This window comes from Amaranthus tricolor, chromosome 2 (genome assembly GCF_026212465.1).
Source record: "Amaranthus tricolor cultivar Red isolate AtriRed21 chromosome 2, ASM2621246v1, whole genome shotgun sequence".
NCBI classification, from domain to species: Eukaryota; Viridiplantae; Streptophyta; class Magnoliopsida; order Caryophyllales; family Amaranthaceae; genus Amaranthus; species Amaranthus tricolor.
Genome location: NC_080048.1, coordinates 23,039,510 through 23,057,135, shown reverse-complemented (window position 1 = coordinate 23,057,135; position 17,626 = coordinate 23,039,510). Strand labels below are relative to the sequence as shown.

At 33.4% G+C, this 17,626-nt stretch overlaps 1 protein-coding gene across 1 annotated transcript; it reads right to left on the bottom strand.

The window, feature by feature from the left end:
* Window positions 1-899: 899 nt before the first annotated feature.
* On the bottom strand, window positions 900-6,154 carry LOC130805627 (uncharacterized mitochondrial protein AtMg00810-like). The gene is made up of 4 exons (XM_057670411.1): window positions 5,488-6,154; window positions 5,307-5,393; window positions 4,740-4,820; window positions 900-1,126 (listed from the first exon to the last, which is right to left on the bottom strand). Exons 1-4 carry the CDS (start codon window positions 6,152-6,154, stop codon window positions 900-902), a joined length of 1,062 nt encoding a protein of 353 aa, XP_057526394.1.
* Window positions 6,155-17,626: the final 11,472 nt, after the last annotated feature.

The window sequence follows — 17,626 nt, the reverse complement described above, 5'->3', positions numbered from 1 at the left end:
GCCCCATTGACACTCGACTCGAACTTCAACCGACACCAAACGGATGCTAACCCGATAACTCGAATAATCGATCTTAAACCGAACCGTGACTAACCGACTCAACCCGAGTATCACCCGTCGTAATACGTATCCGAAAAATAACCAATTTGAAATACAACCGAATCGAACGACACTCGTCCAAAACCGACCCGATCACCCGAATGAACACCTCTATACTCCTACCACTAAATGTATTATTATTATTATTATCATTATTATTATTATTATTATTATTATTATTATTATTATTATTATTATTATTATTATTATTATTATTATTATTATTATTATTATTATTATTATGATTAGTCGTTTTAGTGTCTCAGTAGTATACTATTAGTTGTATAGTATATTATTACTCATATTAGTCGTCTAATTTATTATTATTATTATTATATTATTATTATTATTATTATTATTATTATTAACAATGGTACCCCTGTACTATAGCAATATATCAATGGTACCCCAGTTAATTTCAATGGTACCCCCAACTATATGCTAATTATAACCGTGACACTATTAATCATTTTTCCGTTAAGTTACCGTTAAATCTCGAATTACCAAACCATGGTTAGTTTCTCTCTCCTCTTCCTTCTCTCCTTCCATGGCTACTTCATCTCAGGTGGGATTTTCACCATAAAACGAGTTGTTCCAGAGACATTCAAGAAGCTCAAACTGTTACACCCAACAAGTACATTATCATCAATTCTTCCATTAAATTTATTTAAAGATAAATCAAGGTACTTCAAGTTAGGACAATTTTCCCCAAAATTTGGTATGGAACTTGATATATTATTGGAAGAAAGATCCAAATACTCCAAATTAGAAAACCCATTAAGAGAAAATGTTCCTTGTAACTAATTCCCCTTTAAAGCTAAGCGGGTTAACTTCTCATAACCATGAGAGAACACCCATAGAAGAACTTGTTGCCCAGATAAATGATTTAAAGAAACATCCAAAGTTTTGAGAGAAAGCCCAAAATGAGCCCCTTTCAAATCCTTAGAAGAATCCAATAAATTGAAGGAAAGATTCAAACTTGATAATGAAGAACAAGAACTAAACTTTGACAAATCAAGGAAAGACCCTGAAATGGAATTTTGAGAGAGGTCAAGTTTATGTGGGTAAAGCTTCATTAAGCTAAATTTACAGTTTTAAAAGTGGGTTTCAGTGGGTTAGGGTTTCATAGTCAGCCATTAATGAGAAAGCTCAAAGCTTGATTAATTTAGGAAAAAACAGAGGAAGATAGAGAAAGAAGAAAGTGGTAAAAGATTGGAGTAAGGAAGAAGAAAAGAGTATATATTAAGAGGGGGAATTAAGAAGGAAGACTTAGGGAGGAGTGGAGGAAACAGCTGGTACTTTCTACATATTCGGGTTGATCATTGTCGGGCTTGAGATGAAGCAGCCATGGAAGGAGAGCAGGAAGAGGAGTGGGAAAAGGGAAGAAGAAGAAACTAACCATGGTTAGGTCACATTCGAGATTTAACGGGCATTTAACGGAAAAAAGTAAAATAGTGTCACGGTTGTAATTAGCATTTAGTTGGGGGGGTACCATTGGAATTAACGTGGGTACCATTGATATTTTGCTATAATGACTTCACTTTTAAATAAACAAACATGTTTTAGAGATTGTTTTGTAGGTAAATATCCGATTTTGTCAAAATCGTTGATGAAGCCTATGACTTGGTTCATGGAGGTTGTACGTGTCGTAAATACCCAAGAAGCTAGATAAATGCTTAGGATGTTAAAAGTAGATAGGCTGTCTACTGTTCCCAAAGTTGACAATCTGACGGAAGTTGTAGATGGAGACAGTACACTGTTCCTACGTTGCAAGTCTGGAGAACACATCGGCTGGAAAACTGCAAATAATTTTTTTTTCTATTTTTTAGTTGATGTAACGGTTAAGAGTTAAATCAGTTGCTTAATTTAATTATTTTATTAATTGGCAAAAGCTATTTTTAGACGCCTAAAAATTATGCTAAAGACATATTCTTTGTTGAGAAAAAGTCTTCGGTTAATAAGGATCACAAATTTGGCTCCTATACTATTTTTAGTATGAAGGAACCGCAACTCTATTTTTAGAGAATAATAACCGTGGCAGCATATTCATCCATTCCAAGTAACTCCTCCTTTATTTTATGATCAAGGGATAATTCGAAGTTATCATACTCATTATGTTACGGTATTTTGCTCTATAAGTAGAAGTACTTCTTGATTGAATCGATAATCCAAGAGTGTCCAATAAAGGAGATCTATTAAAAAATATATTTTCAACTATCTCATGCCAATTAATTTATTATATTTTTTCTTAAAGCAACTATTTAATTTTTATCCTCTTGAGAATTCGGCCTTGTAAGGGTATTTGTGTGTTTTGTTGTAACTAGACTTAAGGGAAGTCTAGGGGAATAGAGAAGCTTCAAGAGAAGCGTGAGAAGAGAAAGAGAAGGAGAAAGAGAAGAGGAAGAGAAATAGGCCTAGAATAGAGAAGCTTCAAGTGAAGCAAATTGTTTTATGTGATTGTAATTGATTGCCTAAAACATAGTAAGAATTTTGAAATCCCGAGGGGTCGTGGTTTTTTCTTCTTATTAGGCCAAGAAGGTTTCCACGTAAAATCTTTGTCTCCTTTTATCTTCTTCACTTTAAGTTTAAGTTTTATTTTATTGTGATAAATCCGCAAAATTATAAGCAAAAATCTTAAGCTTAATACACAGCAATTCACCCCCCCTTCTTGTTGCATTCGATCATCTCTTTGCATTTCTACAATTATTATTATTATTATTATTATTATTATTATTATTATTATTATTATTATTATTATTATTATTATTATTATTATTATTATTGTTGTTGTTATTTTTATTATTATTTTTATTATTATTATTATTATTATTATTATTATTATTATTATTATTATTATTATTATTATTATTACTATTATTATTATTATTATTATTATTATTATTATTATTATTAGTTGTATTAGTGCATTATTAGTCAAATTAGTGTATCATTAGTATAATATTAGTTGTATTAGTGTATTATTAGTCGTATCAGTGTATTATTACTCGTATTAGTTATTATTAGTTGTATTAGCATACTATTAGTCGTATTAGTGTTATTATTATTAGTTATATTAGTATATTATTATTATTATTATTATTATTATTATTATTATTATTATTATTATTATTATTATTATTTTTTTTTTTTTTTTTTTATTATTATTATTATTATTATTATTATTATTATTATTACTATTATTATTATTATTATTATTATTATTATTATGTTATTACTTTTGAGATTATTATTATGTTATTAGTTGTATAAGTATATTATTACTCATATTAGTGGATTATTAGTACTTTATTTGTTATTTAGTCGTAGTAGTTATTATTAGTCGTATTAGTGAATTATCAGTACTTTATTAGTTATTTAGTCGTATTAGTTATTATTATTTGTATTAGTATATCATTATTAGAGTAGTACTCGTATATATTAGTTCATTATTGGTATATTATTACTCGTATTAGTTGTATTAGTATATAATTACTCGTATTAGTCGTATTAGTATATTATTACTCGTATTAGTGCATTATTAGTATATAATTCATTATATTAGTATATAATTAATCGTGTTAGCTATTATTAGTTATGTATTATTAGTTAGAATGAATTAATAACGAGAGATAATATAATAATACACAAATAGCAGGAGATACAGTCTAATAAATTTAACAAATTAAACTAATCAGACAAATATACTTTTTGAGTTTGACAAATTAAACTAATAGGACAACTTAAACAAAATAAACAGAAATACGTAGTGCATTTAAGCAAATTAAGTTAGTATAAACCAAACTAAATTAATAGTTGTATCTTTTGTTCTTATATCATATACTATTACTTCATCTTTCTATTCAATTTTCTGGAAATTCCAAACCAACTAGATAAAGCTGTCAGACAAACCAAGTTAATTATCACAAACTTGTGAAAAGACTTTCCGACTGAATTTTAGTGGAAATTCGGTCCGAAATTGTTCCGACAAAAATTATGTAGGAAATTCGTTGGAGACTTTCAATTTTAAAATTTTTATTGTATTTTTTTAACTTAAAATTCCAACCAAAAACTGATTCAGTCACACTTTAGTCAGAAATTCCGGCTAACGCCTGTCAGTCGGTAATTTCCGACTGTTTGGGGTTAGTCGGTGGGTTTTAGTCGGAAAGTTGTCCTTTTTTTGTAGTGAAGGCTGAGTTTATATAGCTACATACTTCCGATAATTACGATATTGCAATCTTCCTAATTGATACTAAGTATCTTGATAAAAATGGTAATGTACAAGAATAATAAGATTTGAAAGATTTGATTATATTTGATTATTCTTTTCCTTCCTTCCCCCTCAAGTTGAACCGTGGGATCTCTAACTCCTAGGGATGGTCATGGGTCCAGGACCCTGTGGGACCCGCCCCGGACCCGTCCCTTTTTTAAGGGTCTGGGTCTTAATTTTTGAGACCCGTCGGATCCGGGTCCGGGTCTGGATCCAAATTTTTTTTGACGGGTCCGGGTCCGGGTCCTAAGGTGAAGACCCGGACCCTAAACTTTTAAATTTTAAATTTTAAATTTTATGTTTTTGAATTATGATATTATGAATGGATGGGCGTGGGAGTGGGAGTGGGCCATTCTCATTCTCAATTATTTACTTTTATAAGCCTTGCGTTGCCTCCTCTTACTGAGATTACAGTGTTGGTCTTCCACTGACTGCTTTGCTCTATTTTCATATCCTTCTTGTTCAGAAATGTTCAAGATATGGTAACTTTTTCAAACAATTTTGTTGACGGGATATAATCTAATTATTTTGTAATATGATATATTTTGTATTTGAATTTCATGGACTCGAACAAGTATTAGTAATACGATAATAAGTTGGTTACAAAAATACAAAAAAACTCGAAAAAGGTTCAATTTTCACAAATCAAAGAAGCTTTGTATAAGACCCATTAAGGACCCTAGACCCTGTCAGACCCGTAGGGTCCGGGTCCGGGTCTGAAAATTTTAGACCCTTAGGGTCCGGATCCGGGTCTGGATCCAAAAAAAAAAATAGGGTCCGGGTCCGGGTCTGGCCAGACCCGCTCCAGACCCGCCCCATGACCATCCCTACTAACGCCCAACTTGTGAAGAGTATCGTGAAATTATTCTGCTTCGACTGCCTTGGTTAAGATATCTGCCAATTGTTATTTGGATTTAACAAACGAAATATGTTATCTTACCCTCAAGTTTCTCTTTTATGAAGTGTCTGTCAACCTCCACATGTTTTATTCTATCGTGTTGGACTGCATTCTCAGATATGCTTATTGCTGCTTTATTGTCAAAATTCAGCTCACAACTATTGTTTTGATGAAATACAAGTTTTGTGAGGAGTTTCTAATCCACAATATCTCAGTTTTTTACTTCTCCATGTAACTAGTTTTCCTCCTACGAGTGTGAAGTACCCAAATGTTGATTTTTTGTCATCTCTGTCTTCTGCGCAGTTTGAATCTGTGTATGCTTGTAGTCTGAGATGTTGATTTCTTCGAAATATTATCCCTTTTCTAGATGTCCCCTTTAAGTACCTGAAGATCTTGAGGGCTGCTTCCATATGATGAATCTGAGGCCGGTGCATAAATCTACTCACAATCCCAACTGCATATGCAATGTCTAGATGGATGTGTGAGAGATAAATCAATTTCCCTACCAGTTTTTGAGATTGTTCATGGTTTTCTGCTTCTCCTCCTTGAACTGTTTGAAGGCCATGATTTACTACAATGGGAGTATCTGTAGGTTTACATTCTAGCATTCCACTTTCTGCGATCAAATCTAAAATATATTTCCTTTGACATATGAAGATCCCTTCATTTGACCTGAGCACTTCAATCCCTAGGAAGTATTTGAGTCTTCCTAGATCCTTCATCTCAAATTCATTGAACAATTTCTCTTTTAATATCCCTATCTGCTTTCTTTTATTTCCTGTGATGATTATATCATTCACATATATGATAAGGCATATTATCAAGTCTCTTCTTCTTTTAAGGAAGAGTGTGTGGTCTGAATTGCTTTGGTGATAGCCAAATCTCTTCATAGCAGAGGTAAACCTGCTAAACCATGCCCGGGGAGATTTTTTCAGGCCATACAGGGCCTTTCAAAGCTTACATCCTTCATTTTGGGAGAAGTTTTAGGAGAAACCAGGGGGTGCTTGCATAAAAACTTCTTCTCGTATTTCTCCATGGAGAAAGACATTCTTAACATCGAACTGATTTCATTTTCAATCTTGGCTACTGGAGAGAATGTTTCTCAATAGTCAATCCCATATGTCTATGTGTATCCTTTTGTAACTAGACGTGCTTTATATCTTTCAATTGTTTCATCACATCTGTATTTTATTGTGAACACTCATTTATAGCCTACTACCTTTTCTCCTTTAGGAATTGTGCATTTTTCCTATGTTCCATTTTTGTTAAGAGCACTAATTTCAACTTCCATTGCTTGTTTTCGATTTTTTCTTTTAAGAGCTTCTTCAACTATTGTGGGAATCCTTTATGAGTAAATAACAGTTCGGAAGGCTCTGGCTATCTCAGACAAATCCTCTTAAGATTGTTACTAATTGGATATTTTGATTGTTGGGCCTCATATTCCGGATCATACCATTTGGGAGGAATCCCTCTCGTGCTTCTTGGAGGTAGTTTGTGCTCGGTCGACTCTATTCTTGTTTCAGGGGCTGTTTTTGTTGCTTCTTCATTTTCCTGTATCTCAATAATAGGCAATTTTCACCACTGTTAGAGGGATTAAAAGTAGTTTGTTTTACCTTCATAGAAGGATCACTAGACAGTGGGAATGAAGATTGTGGTAGTGAAAGATGTTGTACTAGTGTTTCAGAACCAATCTTGGGGGTATTTCCAGCTTGTTATTTGGAGCCTGTGTGAAATATAAGCCAACTTAGATCGTTCGTGGTCTGTTTCTCCCCTTGACATCTAAGGTGGTGATAGTAGTAGGAGTTTTCATGGAAATCACAATTCAAGGTAGTGTAAATGTGATTTGTGATAGGATTGAAGCATCTATATTTCTTTTGATGTACTCCATACCCAACAAAGACACATTTGACTGCTTGAGGTTCCAACTTGGTACAATTTTGTTTTGGGAGATGGACATAGACAACACATCCGAATATTCGGGGAGATAGGGAATGGGTTGGTCGAACTTTTGAGTGTAAAGAAAGGGTATCAAGAGGAGTTTTATAGTTAAGGCTTTTTGTGGGAAGACGGTTTGTGATTTAGTTTGTAGTTGCAATGGCTTCGGGCCATAATGTAGTGCGGGCTGAAGATTTAATCATGATGGATCGAGCTATGTTGTGAAGGGTTCTATTTTTCCTTTCAGCAATTCCATTTTGTTAGGGGGGTATTAGAACATGAAGTTTGGTGTATAAGAACTAGTTCAGAGAAAACATTTTGCATTTTATGATTATATATTCCCCCCATTATCAGAACGAAGAATGCGAATTTTTGTTTGGAACTATGTAAGAATAAGTTTATGAAATTTAGTGAAGACATTATAAACATCAAATGTATGTTTGATAAAATACACCCAACTCATTCTAGTGCAATCATCAATAAATAAAAGAAAGTACGAAAAACAAGAGGTGCCTCCATCAGGAACAGGACCCCCAACATCTGAATGCACAATCATAAAAGCTTCAACTCATTTTTGTCATGGATCATAGTGTCTGTAGCCCCCACAATCAAAAATCCACTTGGTAGTTTTTGGTTTAAAAGAATTTTTGGTAAGGCTATTTAAGGCAAAGTGGGTATTTGGATTTTTTTTTTTGTGGGTTTTTGGGTGAATGGGTGGAAAAAGGGTTTAGGGGTATTTTGGTTATTTGTTGTGTAGGGATATAAAAGGAAAGAGGGTGTGAGGGGTTTGTGTTTCACGATTCATTTGAGTCGTTTCTTCCCATCCTTCTTCTCTCTCTCTCTTTTACCTTGTTCTTTATTCATCGCAGCCATGGATGCATCCTTTAATTCTTCACTGGGTAAGTGTTCGATGCCCAAAAAAGCATGAGATCCCTTCTTCCTTTCATCGGCCCTTCTACTGTTCGGTTGTCGGCCATCTCTTTTCCCTTTTTTCGGTCTTAGAGCTCTTGCCACCACTCTGGAAGTCCGATGATCTTGAAACACCCCTCTTTGGTGTGTTGATTTCTACCATAGTGAGTACAATGGAGGTTATTTTTATCCTCTTCATCTCGCTTGAATGATCCCCTGTACGTTTTGGTTTTGTGATTAATCCAACACCAGTTCGTGAGGAGTTAAACTCTGATGAGGGTTCTTTTGTGACAAGCCTACTACCGATTCCTAGGGGGTCATACCCCGATGATTGTTTTTTGGTCAAGATCTCTCTCCTTGAAATTTCTCTCCTGATGTGAGCATAAGTCTCTTCAACTGACGGTAATGGAACTTTATTAAGTTTGTTTGAAACACCCTTGAATTTCAGACCCTCTATACGGAACCAAATCCGCAAGGGAATAAAGGAATTTCGAGTGTTACATTAAAATATATATATATATATATATATATATATATATATATATATATATATATATATATATATATATATATATATACATATATATATACATATATGTATATATATATACATATATATATATATATATATATATATATATATATATATATATATATATATATATATATATGTATATATATATATATATATATATATATATATATATATATATACATATATATATATATATATGTATATATATATATATATGTATATATATATATATGTATATATATATATATATATATATATATATATATATATATATATATATATATATATATATATATATGTATATATATATATATATGTATATATATATATATATATATATATATATATGTATATATATATATATATATATATATATATATATATATATATATGTATATATATATATATGTATATATATATATATATATATATATGTATATATATATATATATGTATATATATATGTATATATATATGTATATATATATATGTATGTATATATATATATATATATATATATATATATATATATATATATATATATATATATATATATATATATATATATATATATATATATATATATATATATATATATATATATATAATAAAAAGGAAAAGAGAAAGTTGGATGGTTTAATTAAAGGAGTAGGAAATCTCCCAAAAAAGATTGTGCGTACATTTCGAAAACATCTATCATAAAGTTGGATGCTCTAAACAAACAACAATCAATAAAACATAATCAAGAAGAGACATCCTCGGCCTTATAGTAAAATGTGGCGGAATGATCATCGCCAAATCTTCGGGCAACATGCTAAGCATGGATCGTGGTTCCAATGTAAACGCTTGAGTTTGAAGAAAGAAAGAGAATGATAAACTATTTAAATCATACAAACAACAAAAACAACGCAGCGGAAATAACTTATACAAAGGAGGATATGTATCTCAAACTCAAAACATAGACAACTTAATTAAAAGGAAACTACATGTAGACAATATAATATTGTATACTTTTAGATTCTCGCTCATTTCCCCCCGTATGCAATGCAAATGAACTCCATCACCTGTAATGTCTATCTATGATAACCTTGCTGCTCAACGTAAGATCATAGCCAACGTGTGATAGCAAGGCCATCAAAGACAAGCCATCAACAACGAAAACAAAAAGTACACATCAGTAATCTATGAATTTTTGGTAGTTAGAACCACAGAACAAGTGAATAGGACAATAACATTGAACGAGAACAAGAGTTTTACTTCTGTACCCAAAACTTCCTATTTACTCCACGATTTGCTTTCAGAACGTCTAATCCCTCGAAGAATATGTAAAAGTAACACAATGGGGTACCAATCTAGTGAAGAGGCCACCATATTGAGGTTTGCAAGGCCCGCATGGTAACACCTTGGTCAAAGGGTGGTATAGGCCACCCGGCGTCCAATGACAAAAGTATACTCATACTCCCCATACGGTGATCCAGTCGGATCTCACCTTGGGGATCACTAAGTCAATCAGATATAATTCCGTTGAGTCACGCCAACTAATTGTAATCTAATGTTTAATCAAACGGGAATAACTCCTACTTTCTACTATTAATGAGTGCCCTGGTATAGCAGAATGCCAAAACCCACTGAGCAACTCAAATGAAACACGAAGTCCACCTATACAGGAGTCATTCTAACTCCAAGTAAGACAAAATCCAAATCTTAAATATATAAGGAAATGGTCCTCGCCTTTTACTGACACTGATATTCTCTAACTATTCTAAGCTCAAGGAGTTCATTATCGATAGTTCTTCATATGAAGGTTACTCACTAGCACCTCATGGTTTCGATACAATGCATATTATCATAATAAACAATGATATCTCAAGGTAAAATTGCATATAAGGGTTAGTTATTGCCATTACTACACTAATGAGCTATTACTACCCCAAAAACTCGTAACAATAGGCTCAAAAATCGTTCCAATAGGTTTATAGCGACGGTTCAATACCCGTCGCATTTGTGGCCGTCGGTTTAGGTCTACTGCAACGGTTGAGATATCTATTGCGACGGTCTTACTCTAACCGTAGCAATAGGCTCTTATAACCATCGCTGTAGACCTATTGCAACGGTTACTTTGAAACCGTTGCAATAAGTTTATTGCGGCGGTCATTGCAACCTATTGCAACCCCATGTTTTAACTGTTCCAATAGGTCTATTACGACGGTCATGGCTCTCTATTGAGACGCCTTGTTAAAGCTATAAATTACATATTTATAATTAACTTTGATATTATTCATCAACTCTAATACAAAATAAAGCACCAACTCTAATTAGTTCAATTAGTGGCTTTTGATACATGCAACATTACAAAAGGACTTCAACATCAACAATCATCATCCAATAATGAACAACACGTACACTTCTAGCCGTGGTTTTACTTAGGTTTCTTCTTCTTCCTCTTCTTCATTAGCTCCATCAAGTGCCTACATGAACAACACGATTCACTAAATTTAATGGTAAGATAAAATCAAAAACATAGTAAAACGGGAAGAAGAAAAAAACTTACAAATCGATTGTTAGAGTGCGCTCCAACAGAAGAATGTCCATTTGACTCAGTAGCTGGAGTTGTAGCATTACTTCCTATTTTTGATAGATCTGGAAGCACAATATTAACCTCGGGATTGTCTTCAAGTAGTTTCTGTAGTTGGGGATTAGCTTCAAGTACTTGATCCATAACTTGCGCTTGCATGTTCTGTAAGAACTCGGGAGGAAATATGTAGCTCGAGTTAGTGCTCACTTTCCTTAGAGAAGTTTTAGTCACACCTTTTCCATAGATTCGCACACGTCCACTATGCTCTGGTTTCTTTATCACTTCACTATAAGCATCTTTGTAGTTTGAACCTTCATGTTCTTGCGACTCTATTGCTTTCATTTTCTCCTATTAACATTTAAAACATCAGTGTATGCAAATTAAGTCAACAATACATTGTAAAACTCGAGCCATGATATCATGGCTTTCATACACAAATAATAAGGGCAAATATGTACGGCAACATACAATATTTTGTTTTGCAACATCGAAGCTTGTTTTGTATGACTTTCCTGGATTTCTTTTTTGAGAAGTGATGTAGACTTTTGCATTTGAAGGTTCTTCCTTATTTGGTTCTTGTTGTTTCTATTCAAAATAATTTCATTAGCCAAGTTTATTTCGTATAAATAGATAAAAAATTGAAAAAATAATTACTAATTCTTCACGCAACGTTGCATTGGATATAGGACCCATAGTGTGAAAGTCATCCGCCATTTGTCGATTAGATTTATTCTTCTCACTTTCATTCTATTGGATGGAAAAGAAAAGAAATCAGTGAAATATATCTATAGGAGAGAAGACTAAAACAAAATAAATATAAGAAGAAGAATACATACTTTAACTTCCTCAACATCGCAATACTTTAGAAGTAGTTCGAATTGGTAATCTGGAATTATTGGTGGACACTTATTCCATCTTTCAGCATAAGTGTTATATTTGTAGTAGTATAATTTCTTACACCTACATTTCCAATCTTTCCACATGGCATTCATAGTGGTCAACGCCCATGTTTTGCCAGCATCGTGTACCACATACTTCTCCTATATATTTAATTTTTACTTAGTAAACATTTTATCGTACATATAAAATAAAGTAGAAATGAGAAAATAATAATTTCCTGCACTTACTTGGACATACTTCCACATTTTGTCGTGTGTGGGTAAGCTTGGCCATTCACAATAATTCAGCGGTGCATACTTGGGATTCCTAGCCACAGTCCCTAGAAATCGACTGTATTCATTGATAATTTTTTTTGTAGGACCAATTGGTTGTCCAACTGCGTTAAGGACGACCACTGGTTGTTCATGCATTGTACGAGCATGAGCCTCAACTAGCTTTGTGGGACCTCGATGCTTCTTTTTTGGAGTTGAAAAAAATAGAAATAAATTGACATGTGATGGACTTTAAAACTGAAGCATAATAATAATTTTTTAAAAAATAAGTTGTGTTGCAAATCAAACCTTGAACCACAATTCTATTTTCTTTTGCTTCTTGTTCTATATGTTCTTTATGTATTGGTTCAATATCACCTACGGTACAGCCTACTTCGTTTGCATTTGTGGGAGAATTTTGATGATCACTCGAAAAGATTAGTTCATATGTATTGTTAATTTCATTTTCAGGATCCTTTCTTTGCATTTTTTTCTTTCGAAGATCACGATAGTCAGACAATGCCCCTGGTGGGCAAAACTTGGTGTTCATTTTCTTGCGTTCTTGTGGTTGCGTACCTTGTTGTTACATAGGTTGCTGCAACAAAGGTTGTTGCACAGAAAGCTCTTGGTGATGTTCTTTGTGATGTTGTTCTTGTTCCACACCCTCTTGATGTTTTTGTCTGTTATGTTGTGCAACCTTTATTTGCTTGAGTTGTTCATGTTGTTGGCTAGAAGGAGATAAAAAGGCAGACATACACCTTCTCTTTGAACATGATCGCTTCTTTGTGGATTTTTTCATTGTAAACTGGAAAACAAAAATAAGATGCATACATTACATATAACAAATTAGATACATTATAATTAAAATTGATGCAACATTATTTTGCATACATTTGAACTAGTTATTTCCTCATTATTATCAACCTCATAATCATTAGGTATGTAGTCTTCATCATCCTTAAGATCTTTGTTAAGTGGTTGCAAGTGAACATCAATATCTTTTCAAGGAGATAATGGGCTAGGAATAAGTAATTACAAAATTAGAAACTCTGACTTTGTGGCCAATTATGGAGGCAAGTTATAGTTGAAGAAAATTACTGGCCATGTACTGTGCACAATGCTCATTGAATTAAATGGGTTAAACCCACCTGTGGCTAATGCAAGCCTCACATTACGAGGATCTTGAGCAAATTTTGGATACAATTTGTCAAAGTTCTTCCAAGCTTCACCGTCCACCGGATGTTGCAAAAGTCCAAGTCCGTCTTTTCCTCGACCATTTGCATGCCATTTCATGTAATTAGCAGTTTCTGCACACATATATAACCTTTGCAACCTTTTCTTAAGTAGAAAGTATCTTAGATTTTTTGCTGGAATTTTATGTGCCTTTTCTAAGGTATATTCAGTGTGATCATTTTTGTTCGATTTCCATCTTGAGGCCCCACAAACATGACAACTTGTTGCAGTTGCATGCTCCTCCCAATATAGCATGCAGTCATTAGGGCATGCATCGAGTTTTTTATAATCTAAACCTCAAACTTTCAACACTTTTTTTGCCTCATTCAACGATGTTGGCAATACAGAATCATCGGGTAGAACTTCCTTAAACAAAGCTAGCAAAGCAGAAAATGCAACATTACTCAACTTATGATCACACTTGTATATATAAAGGCGAATTGTAAACGCAAGTCTAGAGAATTTTTTGCAACCAGGATATAATTCTTGTTGGCCTTCTTCTATTAGACTTGGAAACTTCTTTGCCTCATCATTTGGCCCTTCTCTCAGAGTAATGAAATTACCTCAACCAATTAATTAACAAATAGCAAAATTTAGTAACAACTCAACAGCAGTAGCGAACAACAGCCAGGATGGCGAACAACAGAGTAGAACCCACCAATGACAGCGACTGCACCGTCCCACGACCCAACAGCAGCTACCCATGACGCAACATTACCGTCCCACGACCCAACAGAACCGTCCAACGGCAGCAGCAACAACGACCCAACAGCAGCAACAACGAGCACTTACGGCAGCCCGCAGCGACCAACGAACACTAGAAGCGCCGACCAACCATAGTAGATGAGTGGAGCCAACGCGTAGCAGCCTCTGCCGCGCAACACCTCCGAACAGCCGCGCAAAACAGCTAAGTCGAAGTAGCAACAATAGATCGAAATTCGCAAAGAAGAATTATAATTAAATTGATGTGTAAATGAGATTAGGTTTGTAAAATTAGGTTTTTTGAGAAGTAAGAGTGAATAGGTATCCGTAGATGAGTGAATAGGTTTTTTGTGAAATTACAATCAGAAAGTAAGTGAAGGTGGGAAAGTTGCAAGTAAGTGAAAACTTTATTTTTCATTTCCCGGCAAACACTGCCCTTCTTAATATAATTTTATCAATTGAAGGTTTATTGCGACGGTTAATACACAACCGTAGTAATACGTATCCGTCCCATAGCAATAAGTTGTAACGGCCCGGTTTAAGTGACCTGGAATATCATGTGAGAACATGAATCCGGCTCACAAACGGACGCAAGAAAACTCATCCTTACTCGGATCGTCAACGTTCCAACAGTAAAGGAATATGGTCAACAAAGAAAATAGCGCTAAACAAAACAAAACCAAACAAACAGCGGAAGTCTTTACATACAACTCGAGAGCCCATCGGCCTCTAGACTAACTAAAATTGTACGAGATAAAAGAAAACATCACAAACTTTGGTTACATAAACTGAATTATTTAGACTCATTACAAAGTAAGTCTAGACTTGATAGTTACGGGTTCTAAGCTGAATCCTCACTCCAGCCCCCTCCTGCGATTAACCTGCTGCACGTCGTATGATAACACGTAGCAGGTTCCAAAGAACAACCAATACACGTCAGAGACTTCATACATATATTAAACAGGTTGAATACAAGCATTGTGTTTACCCTAGCATGCAAAGGCTCTATTATGTAATCTTTGTTCATTATTTCCAACCTTGCAACGTTGCCCGACATGTGCGGGTCGTGCAAGTCATATTTCCAATTTGTTTTGGTGGAATACACTTAGGAGAGCTAATCCCAAGGCAACCACCTACCTAAGACGTTGCCCGTCCTGTTCGGGTCGCCAAAGGCTAAGTATGCATACCCCCATGGTGATCATAAAGATCCCTGAATGCCATGGGAAAAATAGTTGATAATTTTCCAATTCATTTGTTAACCCTTTTGGGTAACATATCCATAAATTCTCAATTTCCACATAATCATTTCATATTATTTGAGGTGTCTAATCCTTATGTGATTACAATGCCTCGATTAGGAATAAAACAACATTACTTGCACAACCATATAAACAGTATGGTCTAAGCGTGTACCTTTAAGCACAGCAATTCCAAACAATGTTCAAGCACGACAAGAATTTCACCCTCTTATGAATCGAGGTCCTAATTAACAAACACACAAAACGACCACGTTTAATAACGGGTTTTCACAAACAATCCACTCCATACTACTAAAATATCACAAAGACTTGATAATTTCAAATGTTTTCATCCAATTCATGTTCGCTCCAAAATTCCCATTCTGACCAGAAACTTTTATGGCCAAATCGGACAGTTTAGAAAATTCAAATTAAAAATCCGACTTCACCGCTGCGTCCGGAACGCATCAATTATCTTGGGTACCAAATTTCATAATTTCTAGCATCCGATTACTATTTTTAATTATTTTAAGCGTTTTAACGAGGTTTAAAAACACATCGGTTAAATAAAACCACAACGGAACACACCCGATACCCGGATCGGGGCGCCACTACCGAGGCAGCAGCTGCTGTCCGGAATCCCCTTTTACTTTAATTATTATTTTTTTATTATTTTATTATTCGAATTATTAAATCCTTTCTTTTTTTTTTTTTTTAAATCTCATAACCTACATACCAACCGAAACCGAATTTTCATTCTACTAAAATAAAACAAACAAGACCAATTTCCTATCACACAACCACTTGATATTTCCACACATTTGGCAATACACAGTCCCATCAACAATCTAAGCCATCATCAAAACATAAGGCTAACAACTTAAGACATACTCATCATCAAGATCTTCAAAAACATTTAAAATTTCATAACCATGATAAGTAAATTAAATATTTGATCCTCTTATCAAATTTAAATTTTGTAGAGAATCATAAACCAACATTTTTTTTTTTTAAAATCGAACATATATATATATAAGGACAATCCTTTAAACAAATCAAATTTTGTTAAAGGATTTATAAACTCATGGATAATTACATCACTTAATCCACACACTTAAAATTTCATCTAACAAACTAAAATCTCGTTAGAGAAATATAAATCGTAAAATAAATTCAATTTAACATTTGAATAGACTTTATTCTTATAACAAATTTAAACTTTGTTAAAGAATGTAAATCAAGGAAAATTTGCATAACAGAAATATGATTTAACCCTTTTAACAAATCAATTTTATCAAAGGATTATTAAAGAAAACTTATATAAAATACTCAATCCTCCTAATAAGTCATAGGATGTCATCATATTGAAAGAAATATTATATAATCTCATACTAGAATTTCTTATAAATAAAATTTATAAATAACAACTCAACTTACTTACCCTTTGATTTGAAGATTGGATTGAACAAAGTTTTTTTTTTTTTTTCTTCTTGAATACCGAAACAAGAACAAGAAAAGAGGAAAATTTTCTGAATTTTGTTCACTTTGAAAGCTTAGGAAATGTGAGGAAATTCAAATGATGCTTAAGAATTAATAGGCACTTAAGAGGTGAGCTTAATGTGCCATAATACTCACTTATGAGAGGAGTTACAAACTCCTCCCATTCCTCCTCACAATAACCGGCCACCCCTTCCAAATTCCCCCTTATTATTTTTTTTTTAATTAATCATTTAATTAATTGAGTAATTATTGTGTTATTATTACAATTGAAACAAAACGTCATGCGATTAAACTCGTTACCGTTAAAAATACCCCACTTTGTTACTTATAATTAACTACGTAAAATAATATAATTTAATATCACTTATTTATTTTATTTTGTTATATTTTATTTTATTATATTATATTTTATTTTTAAACCCGATAAATGACGGGGTGTTACATAAGTAGTCTACTGCGATGGTTTTAAACTAACCGTAGCAATAGGGTCCTAACTGTCGTAATAGAGTATCTATTGCTACGGTTTAAGTCTAACCGTGGCAATAGAGCATCGCCATTGCTCGTTATTGTAGTAGTGTGTGTAT